We start from the raw sequence: 23493 nt of genomic DNA, 5'->3' as shown, positions 1-23493 counted from the left end.
GAGGTCCTGGGGTCGTTGACGATTCGGATCGCGCGTTTCTGCACGGAGTCAAGTGGGTTGAGTTGGTATTGGGGCGCCCCTGTCCAGAGATGGGAGCAGTCCTCCATGTGGGGTCTCACTTGTGCCTTATACAACAAACGGAGTTGCCCCGCAGTGAAGTACTGCTTCGCTCTGTTTAAGACGCCCAGCTTTTTTGACGCCAACTTGGCCTTAGCGTCCAAATGACCCCGGTACTGCACGTCACACGATATGTCAACTCCCAGGATCCCCACACTTTTATCAATGGTGAGTGGAATATGCGAATGCGCTATGACGAATGGGGTTTTTTTAGCGGTAAACGCGCAGACTTGTGTCTTCGTGGGGTTAAACTCAACAAGGTTAAGACGACCCCATGTCGAGACCTGCTCCAGAGAGTCTTCGATTTCAGACACAAGTCGGATTCTGCTTTCTTCTACGAGAGTCCGAGAGGTGTTTGCACGGCCCGTGTACGTTGCATCTCCCGTACTATCATCTGCATAGCAATGTATGTTGCCTGTTTTCTGCATCATATCATTGATATGCAGAATGAATAGTGTGGGGGAGAGGACTGAGCCCTGGGGCACGCCAGCATTAACGGGCTTCGTGTCTGAGCAGCACCCGTCGACGACGACTTTGATGTGCCGCTCAGACAGAAAGCTGGCTACCCATGCGGATAACCTCTCGGGAAATCCGTAAGATGGAAGCTTCGCGTGAAGGGCCCTGTGCCAGACCCGGTCAAAGGCCTTCGCGATGTCCAGGCTAACTGCCAATGCCTCACCATTGCCCTCAACGGCTTGAGCCCATCGGTGTGTTAGGTACACCAGAAGATCACCGGCTGAACGGCCCTTGCGAAAACCATATTGGTGGTCGCTGATCAGCCGGTGGTCCTCGAGGTACCTAAGGAGCTGTGTATTTACCACACGCTCCATTACCTTTGAGAGCAGGGAGGTTATCGCTATAGGCCTGTAATTAGCCGGGTCACTGCGGTCACTGCGGGAATCGGGTGAACAAGGGCTACCTTCCACGAAGACGGTACTAGTCCGGTGGTATACGAAAGCAAGAATAGGCGCGTCATATTGTTTTTGATACTTTTGACATACTTTTAGACACGTTGTTTTGGTACCTTTGTCACACTGTTTTTGATGACTAATCTACCCAATTTTCTATGTGTTTTCGTTCGCAGGTAGCGAACCTGGTGTGTTCGATGTCGAACAACGAGGACGGTGTGAAGATGGTGCGTCACGCCGCTTCACAGATCGAAGCGCTCTGCCCTCAAGTGAGTTTTTATGTATACTAATATTACAAAGAGGAAAACCATGTTTAATTGTAATGAATAGGCTCAAAAACTACTGGACCGATTTTAAGAATTCTTTCACCATTCGAAAGCTACATTATCCACGAGTAACATAGGATATATTTTATATGAAATATATTTGATAAATAGATTTTAAGGCGGTACAAACTTTGCCGGGTCAGCTAGTATAGTATATATTGATAGGTAATTAATGATAGGTAGAATTTCAAATCAGTTGAAATAAGCCTGAAATAGGTAGATGCTTGGTTTCTCACGTTTGTGTCTCCGGTATGCAATGTAAACGTGAAATTATGTTAGTATTTTGAATAAATTGAATTTGTTGAGGGAGACACATACTTTTTAGAGGTTTTCTAGCTTAGTCCTCAGAGGTAGCCGTGCATCTGTGCCCGACCTCAGGTAGGAATATTTAATCCTATCTGAGATTTATTACATATATCCGGAAGGGGCGGAACATATGGGCGGAAGACGTAGCTTATCCTCAAGTGAACTGCATGCTCGTCAGCTACTCCTATATCGGACTATCACTGCGTATGAGTCACATACGTGTCCGTGTTTAGTAGTATCACCCAAACGTGTTCATGTACCGACCACCCATTTCCCACCCATCAGGTGATAAACGCAGCTCGAGTGCTAGCGGCCCGCTGTCGCTCCCGCGTCGCTCAGGAGAACGCCGCGGCCTTCGCTAGAGCCTGGGAGATGGCGGTGCGGCTGCTGACCGACGCCGTGGATGACGTCACCACCATCGACGACTTCCTCGCCGTCTCCGGTGAGTGTGGCACACGGTACAGTACACAGTACACAGTACACGGTACAGAACACGTCACGTCGCTCGGGAGATGGCGGTGCGGCTGCTGACCGACGCCGTGGATGACGTCACCACCATCGACGACTTCCTCGCCGTCTCCGGTGAGTGTGGCACACGGTACAGTACACAGTACACAGTACACGGTACAGAACACGTCACGTCGCTCGGGAGATGGCGGTGCGGCTGCTGACCGACGCCGTGGATGACGTCACCACCATCGACGACTTCCTCGCCGTCTCCGGTGAGTGTGGCACACGGTACAGTACACAGTACACAGTACACGGTACAGAACACGTCACGTCGCTCGGGAGATGGCGGTGCGGCTGCTGACCGACGCCGTGGATGACGTCACCACCATCGACGACTTCCTCGCCGTCTCCGGTGAGTGTGGCACACGGTACAGTACACAGTACACAGTACACAGTACACAGTACACGGTACAGAACACGTCACGTCGCTCGGGAGATGGCGGTGCGGCTGCTGACCGACGCCGTGGATGACGTCACCACCATCGACGACTTCCTCGCCGTCTCCGGTGAGTGTGGCACACGGTACAGTACACAGTACACAGTACACGGTACAGAACACGTCACGTCGCTCGGGAGATGGCGGTGCGGCTGCTGACCGACGCCGTGGATGACGTCACCACCATCGACGACTTCCTCGCCGTCTCCGGTGAGTGTGGCACACGGTACAGTACACAGTACACAGTACACAGTACACGGTACAGAACACGTCACGTCGCTCGGGAGATGGCGGTGCGGCTGCTGACCGACGCCGTGGATGACGTCACCACCATCGACGACTTCCTCGCCGTCTCCGGTGAGTGTGGCACACGGTACAGTACACAGTACACGGTACACGGTACAGAACACGTCACGTCGCTCGGGAGATGGCGGTGCGGCTGCTGACCGACGCCGTGGATGACGTCACCACCATCGACGACTTCCTCGCCGTCTCCGGTGAGTGTGGCACACGGTACAGTACACAGTACACAGTACACGGTACAGAACACGTCACGTCGCTCGGGAGATGGCGGTGCGGCTGCTGACCGACGCCGTGGATGACGTCACCACCATCGACGACTTCCTCGCCGTCTCCGGTGAGTGTGGCACACGGTACAGTACACAGTACACAGTACACGGTACAGAACACGTCACGTCGCTCGGGAGATGGCGGTGCGGCTGCTGACCGACGCCGTGGATGACGTCACCACCATCGACGACTTCCTCGCCGTCTCCGGTGAGTGTGGCACACGGTACAGTACACAGTACACAGTACACAGTACACGGTACAGAACACGTCACGTCGCTCGGGAGATGGCGGTGCGGCTGCTGACCGACGCCGTGGATGACGTCACCACCATCGACGACTTCCTCGCCGTCTCCGGTGAGTGTGGCACACGGTACAGTACACAGTACACAGTACACGGTACAGAACACGTCACGTCGCTCGGGAGATGGCGGTGCGGCTGCTGACCGACGCCGTGGATGACGTCACCACCATCGACGACTTCCTCGCCGTCTCCGGTGAGTGTGGCACACGGTACAGTACACAGTACACAGTACACGGTACAGAACACGTCACGTCGCTCGGGAGATGGCGGTGCGGCTGCTGACCGACGCCGTGGATGACGTCACCACCATCGACGACTTCCTCGCCGTCTTCGGTGAGTGTGGCACACGGTACAGTACACAGTACACAGTACACAGTACACGGTACAGAACACGTCACGTCGCTCGGGAGATGGCGGTGCGGCTGCTGACCGACGCCGTGGATGACGTCACCACCATCGACGACTTCCTCGCCGTCTCCGGTGAGTGTGGCACACGGTACAGTACACAGTACACAGTACACAGTACACGGTACAGAACACGTCACGTCGCTCGGGAGATGGCGGTGCGGCTGCTGACCGACGCCGTGGATGACGTCACCACCATCGACGACTTCCTCGCCGTCTCCGGTGAGTGTGGCACACGGTACAGTACACAGTACACAGTACACGGTACAGAACACGTCACGTCGCTCGGGAGATGGCGGTGCGGCTGCTGACCGACGCCGTGGATGACGTCACCACCATCGACGACTTCCTCGCCGTCTCCGGTGAGTGTGGCACACGGTACAGTACACAGTACACAGTACACGGTACAGAACACGTCACGTCGCTCGGGAGATGGCGGTGCGGCTGCTGACCGACGCCGTGGATGACGTCACCACCATCGACGACTTCCTCGCCGTCTCCGGTGAGTGTGGCACACGGTACAGTACACAGTACACGGTACAGAACACAATGCAGTGAAAAGCTCAGCACACATTATATAGTATAGTACACAGTACACGGTGCAGAACACAGTATACAGTACAGTGGACGGTACAGTACACAATACGAGACACAGTACAGAATACTGCGCCGTGTATACATGATTGTAACAAGATACAGTACATAGCACATTACACTTCACGTCGTCACCATCAGCGACTTCCTCGCCTTCTCCGGTCAGTATGGCACACGGTACACTACAATGTACAGTACAGTACACACTACAGTACACGTTATTGAGCACTACAAGATACAGTACACAGTATACTACACTGTACAGTACATACACAATATAGTATACCATATACATACAGTTCGCAACGATACGGTTTACAATAGTGTACCATTACAGTATATTACACACGATACATTACTGTACACGGTGCAATACATAATACAGAATAATACGGTACACATTTCATTGCACAGTACATTAGCCGGTACAGTACACAGCACAGTACCCGGTACAGAATAGGGTACACAACAAATAAAAATAAACAATATTGTATTTGGTGTTGATTACAGGGTGCCTACCACCGTCTTTTAAAAACCATCATACTTTAGAAAAGATTTATTTCTTCCTTAAAACCATAGATTAGTAAAGATTACTCACGCCTAACAAGAAAATGTACCCAGTTTTGACAATTGAAATAGTTGCGTAAAAAAGTTTTGCCACGTCTCCGTGCTAAAATGTCCCTAAAATATTTGAAATAATTATTTATTTATTACGTAAATTACGTAATTATTACGTAAATTAGTTATTTATTCGTAAATTTTCTCTAAAAATGATTTTATTTGTCAATGATTCAAAAAAAGAACTTACTAAAATAAGCCATTTGTGGCTTCATTCAATTTCAAGGCGGCGAAGTATCTTTACTAATCTATGCTTAAAACAGTAAAATATTCCGTCATACACAGTTGAACAAACTTAAACTCTTATTAATTTTTCGCTTGTCCATTGTATAAAACCAACTGAAATTGTCATATTTTGCTTAAAAAGTTAAACTTCCTGCACAAAGTAAAAGTATGATTAAAATAATATTGTTTTAAGAGATGGTAGTAACCCCCCAGATGTCCACACCGCAATACTTACCATAGTTTACAACTTGTTTGTTACAAAATACAATTTAATACGAATATTAACGAATATACTTTGTGAACAGAAAACCACATATTGGAGGACGTGAACAAGTGCGTGGTTGCGTTGCAAGAGGGCGATCCGGACTCGCTGGAGCGCACCGCCGGGGCCATCAGGGGCAGAGCTGCAAGGTAATTCCGTTGTTAATAATCGATCTATCCAATTTTTTTAGGTATAGGAGTAGCAGGCGAACATGCTGTCTTCTGTTTGGTAAATGGATATTTGTAATCAACCCCAGATTAGAATCCAAAGGTCGGCCACAGAAGCGCCGCTAACCCTGACGACTAAGCTGAAACGCTTCAGAAAAGTATGTCTCCCTTACCACACCCTTCAAACCAGAACACAGCAGCGCTACACTGCTGTTATAACAGAAATAGGTGTGGCGGTGGTGCCGGAGTCGAACCACAAAGGGTTCTACCACCTTCGAATCGTGTGCAAATTTAAGTGTCTATCTTTTACGGTTCATTAAATAGCCCTGTAACAGACGAACAGACAGCGGAGGTTTAAGAATAGGGTTCCGTTTATACCCTTTGGATACGGAACCCTAAAAAGTTTTCATCCCCACTCTGGCAGGAGACCCGTGCCCAGCAGTGGGACAGTAGAATTAATAATAATGATAACTATATGTTTGTTACCAGGGTTTGCTCGGTGGTCAGTCAGGAGATGGACAACTATGAGCCGTGCATCTACACTAAGCGGGTGTTGGAAGCCGTCACCGTTCTCAGAGATCAGGGTAAGTGAAAGTATATATTTTTTTTTATTTATTTACAAATTTGAACAGTCCAAGAAGAGATCAAGCACTCAATGAAATCCTACAGGAATAGAATAGAAAGCCATCCATATAGACTGACTAAACACTTAATGAATAACACCTCAACATTCAAAAGGCTGAAAAGAAAGTCCCCTAGAGATTTATGGGGATTGATAAACACAAGGGGTGTACGTCGCTAGACTGACTGCCCCCCAAGTCAAACATATAAATCCATAACCCTATGCTGAATATTCACAAGAAACAGATTGCATAAAGAACATGTGTAAAAAAAAATTACAAATTTGTGTACACAGAAACATAACAAAATTCTGCATTAAAAAGAGATATAGTACAGAGGTCTACTTATTTCAACCTGAAATATCTTCCAGCAGCACCTATGGTCGGAAAGTTTATGTAATAGGCAAACATAGTGTGCACAAAAATAAATAGATAACAAAGACATATCGCGTGCTTAAAGGTAAAAGGGCCTACAGCTAAGGGTTAATAGGGATTTATGCTGAAAGGGCACATAATTTTTTTTTTTTTTTTGCCATTCGGTTTGAAATTATCTGAAACGTAAAAAATTTTTACGTTTCAGATAATTTCAAACCGAATGGCAAAAAAAAAATTTTTTATGTGCCCTTTCAGCATAAATCCCTATTAACCCTTAGCTATAGGCCCTTTTACCTTTAAGCACGCGATATAAATATTATTAGGAAAACTTGTCAGGAATTTATTAATTAAAAACAAACGTTTATATACCGAGAACATTTTACTTCACAATTTTACTTTACAATGTTAACAAAATAACAATTAAGCATACTAATTATAGATTCGACAAGAAAAGTGGCAGAGTAACGTTCTTTACAATAGTCGGAAAATAACTGCCCAGAAGGCGATCTACAGTGCCCTTTTATACGCCCCTTTTTACTTAGTACCCTCATTTTAAAGTTACATTTTCTATCTTCTGTTGACGTTCCTAACAATATATTATCAGTATGTCTCGACCAGGGTACCACCGTCACACCTCTTTTTCATCTAATTTAACTTTTCTAATTTTATTTATGTATCTAATATAGTGTGGCGCGAAATTAATCATCCAATTTTGTTTTTGAATAACTTGTACTGAATAAAAAATGTGATTTTGAGTATTAGAAACCTTTACCAGGATCTGTAATTATTTTTTTGTCAATTAGAAAATATGATATCTGTCAAGTGTCTTCCACCAGCGTTGACGCAAATTTGCGTCCGTTTTATTATATTTTCCACGACTTTCCAAAGGTGGTAGAACCTTTTGTGGTTCGACTCCGGCGGCACCACCGCCACACCTATTTCTACCTAATAACAGCAGTGTTAGGCGCTGCTGTGTTCCGGTTTGAAGGGTGTGGTGAGGGAGACAGACTTTTCCGAGGCGTTCCAGCTTAGTCCTCAGGGGTAGCGGCGCATCTGTGGCCGACCTCAGGTAGGAATATCTAATCCTATCTGGGGTTGATCAGTTAGACTGCATGCTCGTCTACTACTCTTATATTATAAAATAATAATAATAATAATAGTAACTTTTGAACTTCGATCACTAATAAGAACTAGATACACAATCCCATACAAAAATGAACTTAAAAAGTGGCGTCAAATTGACGCTAAAAACAAAGAAAAAAAAAATTGACGACCGTGGTTTGTCACTTGGACAAGGAATTAGTGGAGACGAACTGTCATTACTTTTAATATTTTTATTAGGTCGAAGTAATTAATTTTAATGAACATAATAATAATTTATCAATGAAAGTAAGTAATATGCAGTCACAATTTATTATAATAAAAATAGAATAAGTTTAAAATTAAAATATAACCAAATACAAGTAATTTAATTAAAAAATCAACAAGCTGTTTACGCCGTTCTCCAACGAAATATATTGCCCACGACTAAATAAATATGTAGTAAACCAACATTTATTTCAATTATTTTTACCTGACTGCCAAGGAAGGGTTATGTTTTTCGCGCATATCTTGTATGTCTGTCTTTATTTATTTGATCGGATCTAACAAACGGCTGGATGAATGTCGACAATTAAGGTGTCATTATATTCGTCTCAATGACCCGAGTGTCCTTAGATAGGTGTTAGAAAAAAAAATCAAGATGGCGGATTTTTGGCGCGAAATAGTAATATTTCAAAAAAAGTTAACCGAACCTATCGAGTATGATATCAAATGAAAGGAAATTAAACGGAGATTATAAAAACATATAATTTGTATATATATAAAATAGCAAGGTGACTGACTGATTGACTGACTAAATGATTTTTTCATTTTTCAGAAATCAACGTACAGCCAAAACCGCTTAATTTAGAGTTCTGAAATTTTGCACATGGGTTCGCTATATAGCGTAAATAAGTACTAAGAAAGGCCTTTTGGAAATTCTACCCCTAAGAGGGTAAAACAGGGGATGACAGTTTTTTTTCAAATCCTTTAATTTTGAAGCAACTACTGTAAAATTTAGTATTTGGCTTTCTGGATAGGAATAAAGACACACCTATTTATCCCTTTCCGAAAAATCAACCCCATAGAGGGCAAAATAAGGGTTAAAAGTTAATTTGAACAACCGTCAATTTTGACGCAAACACTATGAAATTTTGTATCTGGCTTGTTGGATAAAAATAATGAAATTCTACCCCTAACGATATAAAATAATTACTAGAACTTTGAATTACTGAAGTTATATATTCTATAAATCGTAAATGGTGGATGTTTTTCCGAAATAGTAACACGTTTTAAAAAAGTTAACCAAAACTATGGAGTGGGGTATCAAAATAAAGGAAATTAAAAGGTGATTACACACATATTATATGATATATACATGTGTATAACACATCGAGGTGACTGTCTGACTAAATGCGTAAGTTGCTGCGCCAGACACCAACGTAAAGGGAAACCGCGGATCTTTAGCGTGCTGGAATTTTACACATAGGTTCTTTATATAGCGTAAATGAGCCCTACGAAGATAAAATAGGATAATATTGTTTGAACATCTTTTGTTTTTGAAGCAGATACCTATTATAAAACTTTTTTTTGGCTTTCTTGCTAAAAAATGATGAAACGCCTATTTCACTGTTTTTGAAAATTCTATTTCAGCCTTTATAGTGCAGTCGGGTTTTTGATTATTTTAATTAAATTACTTGCTTACTTTGTAGTGACAGAAATCCGTTGTATATTTCTTCTTAAATTTAGAGTTTTTTCCAACACCTATCTAAGGACATTTGGATATTTGAGACGAATATAATGACACCTTAACTGTCGAAATTCACCCAGCCGTATGTTAGATCCGAGGGAATAAAATGCAGTGCAGCTAAAGTCCGCTTATAAAGATACATACAAGATACGTGCAAAAAACATAACCCTTCCTTGGCAGTCGAGTAAAAATAAAAATATGGAATCAACAGGATGCCATTAATTCCCTTGAATAAAGTGAGTTTATTGGAAAACAGTCTTTTCGATGGATTTTTATTTTTTTTTCCGTATCTTTTTTGGCTATGTTAAGCAATCTTATTTTAGTGTATCTTTCGCCAATAGACTTTATTATAATAATTCTATGACTATTGTCGCGGCAGTTGGATGAAAAGACGTCATGAAATATATTAAATAATAATTTACTTAATAATTTCATTTCACTCATTTACTATTTACTCATTGCCTATGTTTAATTATTATACAAAACAAATATTTTTATATAACAAAAAAAAGAAAAAAATAATTAAATTTAAGAAAAAAATATAAAACAATAGCGTCTCCATTCAAGTTAGAACAGAGTCACCATGTAACCCGAACAAATCAAGTGGGCTTGCAATAGTAAGAATTGTACGTTTAGTAACAGACTTTACAATTTAAATGGTTTATACATTCTGTTGATTTTTGTTGATAATTTTTAAAACTTAAAAATAAATTATTTACGAACGAAATAGCAGTATTTATAATTGAGTGATAGCAATTACCTACTTATAATAATAATACTTACCGAAAATACGATATTCCATCATTTGTTAGCGTACTAGACGTGTGATTTTTGCAGTTTTGAACGAGAACTGAGGCATGTTTATTCTCCGAACGTTCAAACACTACTAACCTAAAAGCGCACCCAAATGTCTATTTGGGTGCTCTTTTCGTCGCGCCATTTTTTTGTCGCTGATTGTGTATCTAGTTCTTATTAGTGATCGAAGCTTTTGAATAAAAAAAGTGATTTTGAGTTTTAGAAATCTTTACCGGGACCTGTAATTTTTTTTTTGCTTATTAGAAAATATGATATCTGTCAAGTGTCTTCCACCAGCGTTGATGCAAATTTGCGTCCGTTTTATCATATTTTCCACGACTTTCCTTAAGCTTTCCGCCGGTAACACTTCGCATTCCAGTCGAATTCTCCTTACCCTACTTCAAACGAGCGATTCTAAAGTTGAAATGAAATGATATGAAATGAAATGAAATTTATTTATTGCAAGAATGTAGTACACAAAGATAGTTACAGCAAGGGAAGTTCGTACATTCTACCATTACAATGGTATGCAATCTTGTCAAATTGAAAAAAAAAATAGGAAACACACAACATAATTTTATTGCACAATTATTGTATGCCCACCTGCGGCGGGAATATGTTGTACTCAAAATACTGTATTTGTACCATGTACCATGTACCATGTACCCATGTTCCACAATAAATTATATTTGATTTAATTTGATTTTGAAAACATAAAAATTAAAATTAAAAAAGTTAAGTCGTATTATATTATTACATGTCATTTTTATTCTGCACATTGAAAATATTCATTTATGTCATAAAAGCAGTGTTGCATAAGCCATTCGTAAATTTTTCTCTTAAAAATGTATTAAGGTCAGATCTTTGTATTTTTCTGGTTATTTGTTATATATTTTTATAGCTATAAGGTAAGCATTTTTTCCATATATTTCTAGTCGTGATTTTGGCATTAATTTGTATCAATTAATTAATCGGAGTGATAGCCTAGTGGTTAAGAAACTCGGCCTCTCGATCGAGGGGTCCGAGGTTCAAATCCCAGGCACGCACCTCTGATTTTTCAGTTATGTGCGTATTAGAAATTAATGATCACTTGCTAAACGGTGAAGGAAAACATCGTGAGGAAACCTGCATACCTGAGAGATTTATAAAAAAAATCTTAAAGGTGTGTGAAGTCTACCAATACGCACTTGTCCAGCGCGGTGGACTATGACGTAATCCTTCTCATTATGAGAGGAGACCCGTGCCCAGCAGTGAGACAGTAATGAGTTGATGATGATGATGAATCGGAGATAGCGAGAAGTCGTTAATCGTGGTGATGTCATACTGTATGTGTACTGTAAGACGTCCTGTATTGTGTACAGTAGCACTACCATGAGTTGGCATAGAAACGCCACTATAGAAATGGTAAATAGAAAACTATTGTCATTTTGCTAGTGAATAACATAACTACTATCGTTACGGTATTTCTTGACAACGTCTGTCAAATTAATGACTCATGGGACCGAATTTGTATGGCAATAGATCATAATGACATTCGCTAGCGATTTGATTTCGATAGGTTTTTTACGTTACTAGTGGCTCACACTACGGATTTTAGTTCTACGAGTAACCACCAGAGGCGCTGTACAATTTTTCATACATTTATTTTACGCAGTCGCTAGCGAGTAATACTTTTGTAAACTCATGGTAGTCCTACTGTACCGTGTAGTGTACTGTATACTCTACTACCATATGAAATGTGTATTCTAATTTAATCTGAATCTTGGAACGGCTTCAATGATTTTCATGAAATCTATAATAGTATGCAGGGGATTTCGGAGGCGATAAATCGATCTAGCTTTATTACTCTTGAAAAGCCTCGGTGGTAGAAATATCTGATGTAAGACTTTGTCACCACCGACACCTTTCTGTTATAACAGCAATGTAGCGCTGCTGTGTTCTGGTTTGATGTGAGGTAAGGAAGACATACTTTTCTGAGGCGTTACAGCTTAGTCCTCAAGCATGCGCGTTTGCTCACTCTATTTTATAAAAAAGACCGTTATTCTAATTTCATGACCTTAACAAAGTATATCTATACTAATATTATAAAGAGGAAAACTTTGTTTGTTTGTTTTGTTGTAATGAATAGGCTCAAAAACTACTGGACCGATTTTAATAATTCTTTCACCATTCGAAAGCTACATTATCCACGAGTAACATAGGCTATATTTTATATGAAATATATTTGATAAATAGATTTTGAGGCGGTACAAAGTTTGCCGAGTCAGCTAGTAAAATATAACTCGACTTACGTTTTCTTTTTTAATAAAAAAATAATAAAACAGGTATAAAATAACAATGTTTATTGCTATAATTTGATCACATTAAAGCTACTTATAACTATGGGGTTCACTGGAGCTCAGCGGTGTTCAGCGGAGCTCAGGGGCGCTCAGGGGGTGGTGGGTGAGCCCGGATGTACTCCAGCGCGCGGAGGATCGCGTCCGGGATCGGGGGCGGCGTGGGGATGTGGGAACCCTGGGGGATGAATACGTCATATTAAAAAAATAATAAAAAAAATATTTTTTTAGATAATCTTTCAATTTTAAATTCAAAGTCGGCGATGCATTGTCGACTCCTCTGGTGTTGCAAATGTCCACGGCGACGGTGACTGCTGTTCATCAAGTAGCCCGTCTGCCTTATCATTAGGTATAAAATGACTTTTTATGCAAAATTAATATTTATACTGAAATACACATCATTATATTTTTAGATAATCTGGCTCGAAAGAGTGTTTTTCTTCATATACATTTGCTTCTATATTAAAGTGTTAATCCAGCTCGAAGGACCAAAAAAACGTAGGACGGAAAAAAAAAATTTTAAGACAAAAGTCATGGTTAAAGTAAGTAATAATGAATTATTTGTTTTAATTATGATTAATTTTACAAACATAGAATCATATTTGTTAGTATTTACATTGCATTAAGTGCAATGTAAATACTGACAAAATATGGACTATGTCTGAATTAAATGGAAATAAATAAATAAAATAAAATACATAAAGCTGCCTGGGAATCGAATTCGCATCTCGTGAATCACTTACTTGTGGCTGATAGCCGTTCTCGTCCGCGATGTACGACAGCTGAACTACTTCGCCTTCGGGAGAACTCCATCTGGCTTCACCCTGGACTGCCTCGGCTGCGTTGTCCTGAGAACCATAGGAGAATAGGTTTAATAATAATATAAAATACTAGCTGACCCGGCAAACGTTGTGTTGCCATATAAATAAAAAAATGTTAAGGGTGAACAACCCTTATCACTTAGGGGTATGGAAAATAGATAGTAGCCGATTCTCAGACCTACTGAATATGCATATAAAATTTGGTGAAAATTGGTAAAGCTGTTTCGGTGGAGTACGGTAACTATCATTATGACACGAGAATTTTATATATAAGATATATAAAATATAATGATAAAAGTAGCAGACGAGCATGCTCCATCTGATGGTATAGTCCGCGCCAAACTGCTAGTCCGCTCTGAAGTTGTTGCGAGCAGGTTTAGTCATACAATTTGCTATGGCGACGCGATTCATTTCTATATTCAGAGCGGACTAGCAGTTTTACGCGGACTATAACACACATGGGACCCCTGTTTTTCAGGGGCTATCATTGACACGATCGATAGGTAGCCCAGTAGCCCTTGATAATTGAAAATAGTAGAACACGAAGGTGGTAGAACCCTTTGTGGTTCGACTCCGGCGGCACCACCGCCACACCTATTTCTACCTAATAACAGCAGTGTTAGGCGCTGCTGTGTTCCGGTTTGAAGGGTGTGGTAAGGGAGACAGACTTTTCCGAGGCGTTCTAGCTTAGTCCTCAGGGGTAGCGGCGCATTTGTGGCCGACCTTAGGTAGGAATACCTAATCCTATCTGGGGTTGATTACAGATGTCCACGGGCGGCAGTAGCCTACCATCAGGTGGACTGCATGCTCGTCTGCTGCTCCTATGTTAAAAAATCTAAAAATAAAACACAAACCTTGTCAACGACTTTCAAAACGCCCTGCTCGCGCGCGGATATACCGTTCTCGGTTTCATACGAGTATTGGTAAGTGCCATCCGGACCTGCGTCCATCTCATGTTTGAGGATCTTCGCGGACTTTTCACCGTTCACAATGTGTGACACGTCGGCGCACACGCACGCCACCAATACAGATAGGATTAGGAGTTTCTGGAATAGAGGAATTTTAAATTAGTTATTTAATAAATTAAAATTATTTTATTTATAATATAGTTATAGTTATACAAATACACAGTTATACAGTTATGTTATAGTTATACAGTTTAGCACCTGACTGACCGAGCTTTGCTCGGTGTTGTAATAATAGAACAAAAATACCAATTATTTGAAATAAAAAGTCACGAGTCCAATTATTTTTCTCACAAAAAGAAGGAATTCGAAAAAAAAGAGAAAAAGAAAAAACAGTCGCACCCAGATTTGAACCCGGGTTTCCTGCGTTTTAAGGCGCCCGATTTAGCTTCGTATTCTAATGATTATAGGAGGATTTTATTCAATTAAAACACGGTTGAAACGACATTTCCTGAAAATAAAACCTAGCTAGATCGATTTATCGCCCCCGAAACCCCCTAAATGCAAAATTTCAAGAAAATCGTTGGAACCGTTTCCGAGATCGTTGTCACATATATATATATATATATATATATATATATATATATATATATATATATACACATACATACATACAAGAATTGCTCGTTTAAAGGTATTAGATGTATAATACAGTTTTTGCGGATAATAGATAATACTGCAATATCGAGAGTTGTAACATCGTTTTTAGGGTTCCGTGCCCAAAAGGTAAAAACGGAACTCTATTACCAAGCCTCCACTGTCAGTCCGTTTGTCGCAGGGCTCTATCTCCTGAACCGAATAGATAAACACTTGAAATTTTTAAAGAGTAAGTACAAGTATAATGGTGGCCGGTTTGGGACAAATACTAAAAATAAAAAAGCTTTAAAAACAAAAAACCACGCTATAATCGCACAAGGAAAATCGTTAATCCTGATTCCTGACGATCCTGATGGAGAGAATGGGATAATATTATTAAAATCGTGTATTGTAATCGGTTCTTGATAAGTGTTCAAAATTTTAAATTAATCGGACCGTTCGAAGTGGGTAAAAATCAAGTTCAAAGATTCCGTTACATACATACATACATACAGGTCAAGCTAATAAGAGCGTGGCAATAAATAGGGGTCGTTACCCAAGAACCTGCTATTATTATAACCCTAATTCGTAGATATTTCAAATTTTCACAATGCATTTAATTAAATGGCTGCTATATAATAATAACAAATACTAAAAATAAAAAAAAAATTGGCAGTACGGAACCCGCTGTGTGCGAGTTCGACTTGCACTTGGCCAATATTTGTTGTTTTCGTAAGGAACCCTAAAAACCCTAAAATGTCACTGAAGATGTGCAAACATCACCGCGGGTATTCAATGATGTAACTCAATACATCTGTCTGACGATATTGGGAATTTCTCAATATTACATAGAGAACTACGTGCTTGAGCGGAGCGGAGAGCGAGTTTATAAAGTGTTCTATATATGTAGGATATTTCATAAATAAATTATTTTGTATGCAGTGCGGAGAATTTCATGCGGGAATCTAATGAACCAAGGGAATCTAATGCTATCTGGAGTTGATTACAGATGTCCATGGGCGACAGTAGACTTACCATCAGGTGGAATACTTGCTCGTCTGCTTCTCCCATATTATAAAACTAGCTGACCCGACAAACTTTGTACCACCTCAAAATCTATTTATCAAATATATTTCATATAAAATATAGACTATGTTACTCGTGGATAATGTAGCTTTCGAATGGTGAAAGAATTTTTAAAATCGGTCCAGTAGTTTTTGAGCCTATTCATTACAATCAAACAAACAAACAAAGTTTTCCTCTTTATAATATTAGTATAGATAAAACGAGCTTCGCCTGTCACTGACAACTACACAACATAACATATTTGACAGTACAGAGATTGATTCTCAGGTTGTCGCGTGACTCTGTAAATTTTTTAAGTGTCTATCGATTACGGTTCAGGAGGTAGATCTCGGTGACATACGGACAGGCAACCTAATTTTAACCTAATTCGAACATCCTTATCCTTATTAATATTATAAATCCGAAAGTAACTCTGTCTGGTTGTCTCTTCTTCACGCCTACACCACTGAACCGATTTTTATGAAATTTTGTACAAAGATAGTCTGAGACCCGAGAACGGACATAGGATAGTTTTTATCCCGGAAATCCCACGGGAACTAGGGATGGCGATCCATCTTTTGGAGCAAAAAAAAACGATTATTTTAATCGATATTAGTAAGGATTGAATCGTAAACTATGCATTTGATCAAGTGATGATCTTTAGCAAAGTTTTTGTGGTACGAATTTTCAGTTTTATGTATGTTAGTATGTCATATTATTTTCTTTTGAAACGCGGGCGAAGCCGCGGGCAAAAACTAGTTCTTTATAAATTAATAGGGATCCAGTAAAAGGTAAAGGGTAAAGGGATTGGTTTTTACCATTTGGGTATGGAACCCTAATGATAGTGCCTTTCGCTTCCCGCTTCGCCTGTCACGTACGGCTCTACAAATAACATATTTGACAGTACAGGGATTAAATGTCAGGCCGCCGCGTGACCTTTCTGACTGCTATGGCCTATGACCTATCGGCGATTTATTTTGAAAGATGATTCCTTAAATATTTTTAAAAGAATGTGCCTTTGTATTGTAATTATGTTTGTTGTTTTGTATTAAATACTTGTTTTGGGTACCACCTTTATTTTTTTACTTTTTTTAATACTTGGATTTTTTTGGGTTACGGCTTCCTTGTAACGTCATATTATTCATTTATTAAGTTGTTTATTAAAAATAGTTTATTTTATTATTTATAGTTATTAAAAAAAGGAAAACATCACGAGGAACCTCTTTTTTTTTTGTTTTCGAGGGGGAAACCTTTGGAAGGTACCCGGTGTCGGGGGTGCGACGCAGGGTTACGTGGGATTCTTATCGCACTAAAACCCCCCTGGTGGCCGTCCTCGGCGCTGCGTAAAGGACTCCGGGATCTCTAGAGGAATGCAACCGGAGCCCCCTTAGTGCGTTGCCCCGACTACACATACCGCCGTCCTTCCCGGGGTCGCTGTCCGGGCGGTTCGAGCTCCTACTCTTGCCGCTCGCAACCCCAGAAGCCCCTTTTAGTCGCCTCTTACGACAGGCAAGGGATACCGTAGCCCTATTCTGGTCCCGCAACTATATGGGGAATCATGAGGAACCTACAAGCCAGAGTAATTAAAAAAACCTTTTGAAACGCTCTCAATGGTGCGCGAATTCTACTACTCTGTCAAAATGAGTGGGGATTAACAAAAATAAATGATTCTTTGTTTTTTTTTTTGTTAAAATTAATTTATAAAAAAATCATTAAAGCATGCTAGAATTAGGTTAAAATTAAAAATCAAATGAAAATAAAATTAAATATTAAATCGAATAATAACAAAATAAAAATTAAATAAAATCTCTATTGAACCGTTTTTAGTTTACTCCGCTCAGCCTGTTCTCGAACGAAATGAAACGAGGTAGAATTGCCCACTAAAACTACTAATACTACTACTGCTACTACTACTACAATAAAACCAAAAATTATACAATATTCAATTTGGCGACCTTTTTTATCTTTCCTTGACATAGATATATTATTTCGTCCTGCCGAGCTTCTTTTTTCGCTGATACTTGACTATATATCGATGTAGTAAACTGACTTCATCCCAAAATAGTTCTAAAATAGCAGGACACTCTGTATCAAAATTCGGTAAAAGAAAGGGATAATTCTCATTCTCTGAAATCGTGGAAATCATTAGTGCATTTCGGTAGGACAGGCCAAATTGAGCCAATAACCGATATTGGCTCAATGTAACCGATATTGGCAATTAGAAATACCGAAGAAAACGGTAAGTTCGAGAACACTGCGCTCAGGGGGCTTACTACCATCTCTTAACACAATATTATTTTAATCATACTTTTACTTTTTTTGCCGGAAATTTAACTTTTTAAGCTAATTACGACAATTTCAGTTGGTTTTATACAATGGACAAGCGAAAAATTAATAAGGGTTTAAGTTTGTTAAACTGTGTACGACGGAATATTGTACTGTTTTAAAGATAAAATAAAACTTTCTGAACTATGATGGTTTTTAAAAGATGGTAGTTGGCCCCCAGCCCATCACAACACCAGCTCTAGTGCATAGTTTAAATGTCAATGATGCGTCGTTTGACATTCGACCTTTCAAATATTCAAAATAACTTTGTTTGTATATTTTTTGTTATATTATAACATCATCAACATATTACGTCATCGTGTTTTGTACTGTGATCCCCACTTTTTATATAATAATTTTATTTTTTAAAAAGTATTTTATTTTTAAACTTAATTCGTGTTAACTTAATCGGCACTTATTATAGCTATTGAATAACTGTTATTTATTTTAAAATTAAAGTTCTTTTTATTTATTCACATTTTGTAATGAGATCCGCGCTTTTTATAAAATAATTTTAATTTTTAATAAAAACTTTATTCTTACAAGTTAATTATTTTTTATAACTTAATCCGGACTTGTTTTAGATATTGAATAATTGTTTTTTTTTTATTTTAAAATTAGCGGCTAATTTATTTATTCATATTTTGTAATGTGATCCGTGCTTTTTTGAAAATAATTTAATTTTTTAATGAATACTTTATATACTTAACTCTTTTTGTTAACTTAATCCGCACATGTTTTAGATATTTAATAATTGTTTTCATTTTAAAATTAGCGGTTTTTTACTTATTCACATGTTGTAATCCGCTCTTTTTGAAAATAACCTTTATTGAAAATGTTCATACAACTTAATTCTTTTTATTGACTTAATCTGCACTTATTTTAGCTATTTTTGGAGGATTTATTTTTAAAATTAGAGATTTTTTATATTATATTTTTTTTAATATAAATTATTTTTAAATTTATATATTTTTGAACACACACACACAACACAGTCACAAACTCACCATTTTGTTCGATGTCCGGACATGTACTGTGCGATTGTGGATCTCCGCGAGTTATATAGGATGCGCGCGCGCAGCAATGAATGTCACTGCTGTCCATGGTCATAGGACATAGCTGGTTAGTATTGTAAGCTGAAGGCATTTTGAAGATGGTAATACAACCGCCACGCTTGGTATAACAGCAGTGTTAAGCGCTGCTGTGTTCTGGTTTGAAGTGTGATAAGGGAGACATACGTTTCTGAGATATTCCAGCTTAGTCCTCAGCGGTAGCGGCGTATAGACACGGCTATAGAAGTATATAGATTGTAAAAAAATAAGTGTTTATCTCTTACGTTTCAAAAGATAAAAGGAGAAACGTCGAATACTAGTTTCTTGTATGGGGGTCCTCGTTATAGCTGATATAGTTAATACACACATTGTAAACATTTTAGGGGTCTATCAGTGACGGTTCAAGGGATAGAGCCCTGTGACGGATGGACAGCGGAGGCTTGGTAATATGGTTCCGTTCTTACTCTTTGTGCCGTCGTCGACAACCCATTACTGTCCCACTACTGGGCACGGGTGTACACTCAGAATGAGAAGGATTAGGTCATATTAGGTCATAGTCCACCGCGCTGGACAAGTACCATTAGTACAGAGGACATTAGTACACTTCACATACATTTGAGATTTTTTAAATATCTCTCGGGTATGATTTTCTCACGATGTTTTCCGTCACCGTTAAAGCTAGTGATAATTAATTCCTAACACGCACATAACTTTGAAAAATGAAAGATACGTGCCTGGGTTCGAACCTCGGACCCTTCTATTGAGAGGCCGAGTTTTAACCAATACACTATGTATTGGTTAGAACTCGGCCGGCCGCCCGCTCTATGTACCGCCCGCCAACCAACCAATGTCAAACACCGCTTAAGAATCGTCTTCAACCCATTACTGTCCCACTGCTGGGCCGGGTCTCTCAGAATGAGGATTAGGCCATAGTCCACCGCGCTGGACAAGTGCGTATTGGTAGACTTCACATACTTTTACATACACAAATATTTGTTTTTAATTTTGTCGATGTGTTGACATAATATTTTCATACAAAAAAATATTCGTGTTGAATCAGAGAATGATTGTTTTTTTTTTACTTTTAAGTAACAGCTGATAAATTTGTATTGGATTCCTTTTATGGTGGTGATCGGCGGTGGCGTGTTGCGTACATCTTTATTGTAAAGATGTGTGCACATGTGATGTACCTTTTTTTTGTTTACGAGGGGGGAAACCTTACCGACCACATACCGCCGTCCTTCCCGGGGTCGCTGTCCGGGCCGTTCGAGCGCCCACTCTTGCCGCTCGCAACCCCAGAAGCCCCTTTTAGTCGCCTCTTACGACAGGCAGAGTCCGTAACCGTACCGTTGCCCTAATCTGGTCCCGGAACTACAGCGACAGACAGTTGCGTTCCTTTGGAGTCCTACGCAGCGCCGTGGATGGCCTCCAGGGCGGCTTTAGTGCGGTAAGAGTCTCACATAACCCTCTGTCGCTTCCACGGCATCGGGTAGTTTTGAAGGTTTCCCCCTCGTTAACAAAAAAGGAGTCCAGGGTTCTATTCTCAGGCTACACGCACGGTAAATTTAAAAATAGCATTAATGAAAGTAAAACAAATGCTTGACGGATTTTAACATATGAGGTGTGTCGTTGCATTCGACTAAATCATGCTAGGTAGTTATTAAGACTATATTTTAAACTTTCGCGTTTTTATGTTTTTATAACTTTATGGATTATCATAAAGTTAAATATTGTTTTGAAGCAGTTGTGTTTTTATGGATGTCTAGTGAAGTGTAATTTTTACAATACAGTGTGCTCTAGCCTCAATACTGGGTATTGCCCAATTCGCATGACGAGCACCCATCCCCCCTGACCCAATAGCCGCGACCGTCGCATTGACCCATCGCTGGTATGACACGCTCATATACCTACATCCGTTATCAATATTCAATCTATCTTACCTACCAAAGATCAAAATTTGACAGTGTCTAGTATGAAGATTTTTTTGATGTGAAAACTTCCTTAAACGCGTTGAGCACTTTTTGGTTTGTTTTTTTATAATATACGAGTAGCAGATGAGCATGCACACCACAATCTGGTAAGTGGCTACTGCCGTATGGACATCTTTAATCAACCCCAGATAGGATTAGATTCATTTTTAAACATTCATTTATAGGCATAGATAATTTATTTAAGAAGTAAATTTCAAATAGGTTCCGTATATTTTGTTGTAATTTTTACATTTTCACATAACATTTTACTATGTAAAGTGTATTTTTTTACCATGCAGTGTGCTCTAGCCTCAATACTGGGTATTGCCCAATTCGCATGACGAGCACCCATCCCCCCTGACCCAATATACGCGACCATCGCATTGACCCACCGCTGGTATGACATCTTCGGATACCCACACCTCTTACCAATAATCAATCTATCCGAGCTACCAAAGATCGAATTTTGTATCTAGTATGTTTTTTTATACTATACGAGTAGCTGTCGAGCACGCAGTTCACACTTTGCTTTTATTATATGGGGTAGCAGACGAGCATGCAGTCCATCTGTTATCAATCCCAGATAGGATTAGATTTCTACCTGAGGTCGGCCACAGATGCGCCGCTACCCCTGAGGACTAAGCCGGAAAGCCTCGTATATGTGTGTATATATAAATACTAGCTGACCCGGCAAACGTTGTGTTGACATATAAATAAAAAAATGTTAAGGGTGAGCAACCCTTATCACTTAGGGGTATGAAAAATAGATAATAGCCTTCTCAAACCTACTGAATATGCATATAAAATTTGTTGAAAATCGGTAAAGCCGTTTCGGAGGAGTACGGTAACTAACATTGTGACACGAGAATTTCATATATAAGATAAGTTATATGTAGATATATCAAATTACATTTAAATAATAATGCGTTTTATTATATATCTTATGTTGATTATAACACTGTGGAAGGCCAAATACGTGATTATATCTCAATTCGATCAGATTTTAAGAGCTATGTTTAGTAAAAAATACTGTTAGTTTCATATATTTCATGTACATATAAATAAATCTTTCTGTCAATACAGCATATGCACACTGTTAAATTCTCGTTTGTACTCGACTACGGAAGTTAACTAGAGATTTTTACTGAAACTAAAACCCGACTGCTTAAAAATATAACCTATGTCACTCTCACAATTTAGATGAACCCAATTATGACGTGAAATTGTTAATGACGGATTAACACCTCATGTGTTAATCCGTCAAGCCGTTTAGGCTGTGGTAAGGGAGACGTACTTTTGACGACCCGCGTGGCGGGGCGGCCACTATACCGGTCTGACGCGCAAAGGGTCCCGGGTTCGATTCCCGGCCGGACAGATATCCAAATGATGAATTTAGATTTCTGTTTCTGGGTCTGGGTGTTTGTGTATTTGTCTATGTGTGTGTCCATGGCACCCACGACACAGGGAATCCTAGTGTGGGGCTGTGAGTGTAGAAAGTGTTTTATTTTCCGAGGCGTTCCAGCTTAGTCCCCGGGGGTAGCAGCACATCTGTGGCCGACACCAGGTAGGAATATCTAATCCTATCTGGGGTTCATTACAGATGTCCATGGGCGGCAGTAAACACTTACTGGTACCATCAGGTGGACTGCATGCTCGTCTGCTACTCCTATATAATGAAAAAATATTGACTTAGGATGAACACGTTATTGAAGTAGCAATTAATTAAACTGAAGGTGGTAAAATTCTTTGTTGAAGGTGGTAGAATTCTTTGTGGTTCGACTCCCGCGGCACCACCGCCACACCTATTTCTACCTAATAACAGCAGTGTTAGGCGCTGCTGTGTTCCGGTTTGAAGGGTGTGGTAAGGGAGACAGACTTTTCCGATGCGTTCCAGCTTAGTCCTCAGGGGTAGCGGCGCATCTGTGGCCGACCTCAGGTAGGAATATCTAATCCTATCTGGGGTTGATTACAGATGTCCATGGGCGGCAGTAGCCACTTACCATCAGGTGGACTGCATG

At 40.0% G+C, this 23493-nt stretch overlaps 2 protein-coding genes across 2 annotated transcripts in view; one reads left to right on the top strand and one right to left on the bottom strand.

Annotated features, from left to right (window-relative positions):
* alpha-Cat (catenin alpha) overlaps positions 1–23493 on the top strand; it is a 71862-nt gene that overhangs the window by 13462 nt on the left and 34907 nt on the right. Inside the window, exons 12-15 of the mRNA XM_073090997.1 lie at positions 1202–1294; positions 1943–2099; positions 5622–5727; positions 6235–6329. Of these exons, the coding sequence (XP_072947098.1) occupies positions 1202–1294; positions 1943–2099; positions 5622–5727; positions 6235–6329 (451 nt within the window). The remainder of the gene's footprint in view (positions 1–1201; positions 1295–1942; positions 2100–5621; positions 5728–6234; positions 6330–23493) is intronic.
* CPR6 (cuticular protein RR-1 motif 6) lies at positions 12693–21388 on the bottom strand. Its single transcript, XM_073090536.1, has 4 exons — positions 21359–21388; positions 14377–14568; positions 13445–13549; positions 12693–12879 (listed from the first exon to the last, which is right to left on the bottom strand). Exons 1-4 carry the CDS (start codon positions 21386–21388, stop codon positions 12784–12786), a joined length of 423 nt encoding a protein of 140 aa, XP_072946637.1. The 3' UTR covers positions 12693–12783.

This window comes from Epargyreus clarus, unplaced genomic scaffold, assembly GCF_041222505.1.
Source record: "Epargyreus clarus isolate Ecla_fem2 unplaced genomic scaffold, WU_Ecla_fem_2.2 ptg000033l, whole genome shotgun sequence".
In the NCBI taxonomy this organism is placed as follows: domain Eukaryota; kingdom Metazoa; phylum Arthropoda; class Insecta; order Lepidoptera; family Hesperiidae; genus Epargyreus; species Epargyreus clarus.
The sequence above is the reverse complement of the archived record's forward strand: the minus strand, read 5'-3'. Positions and strand labels throughout refer to the sequence as shown.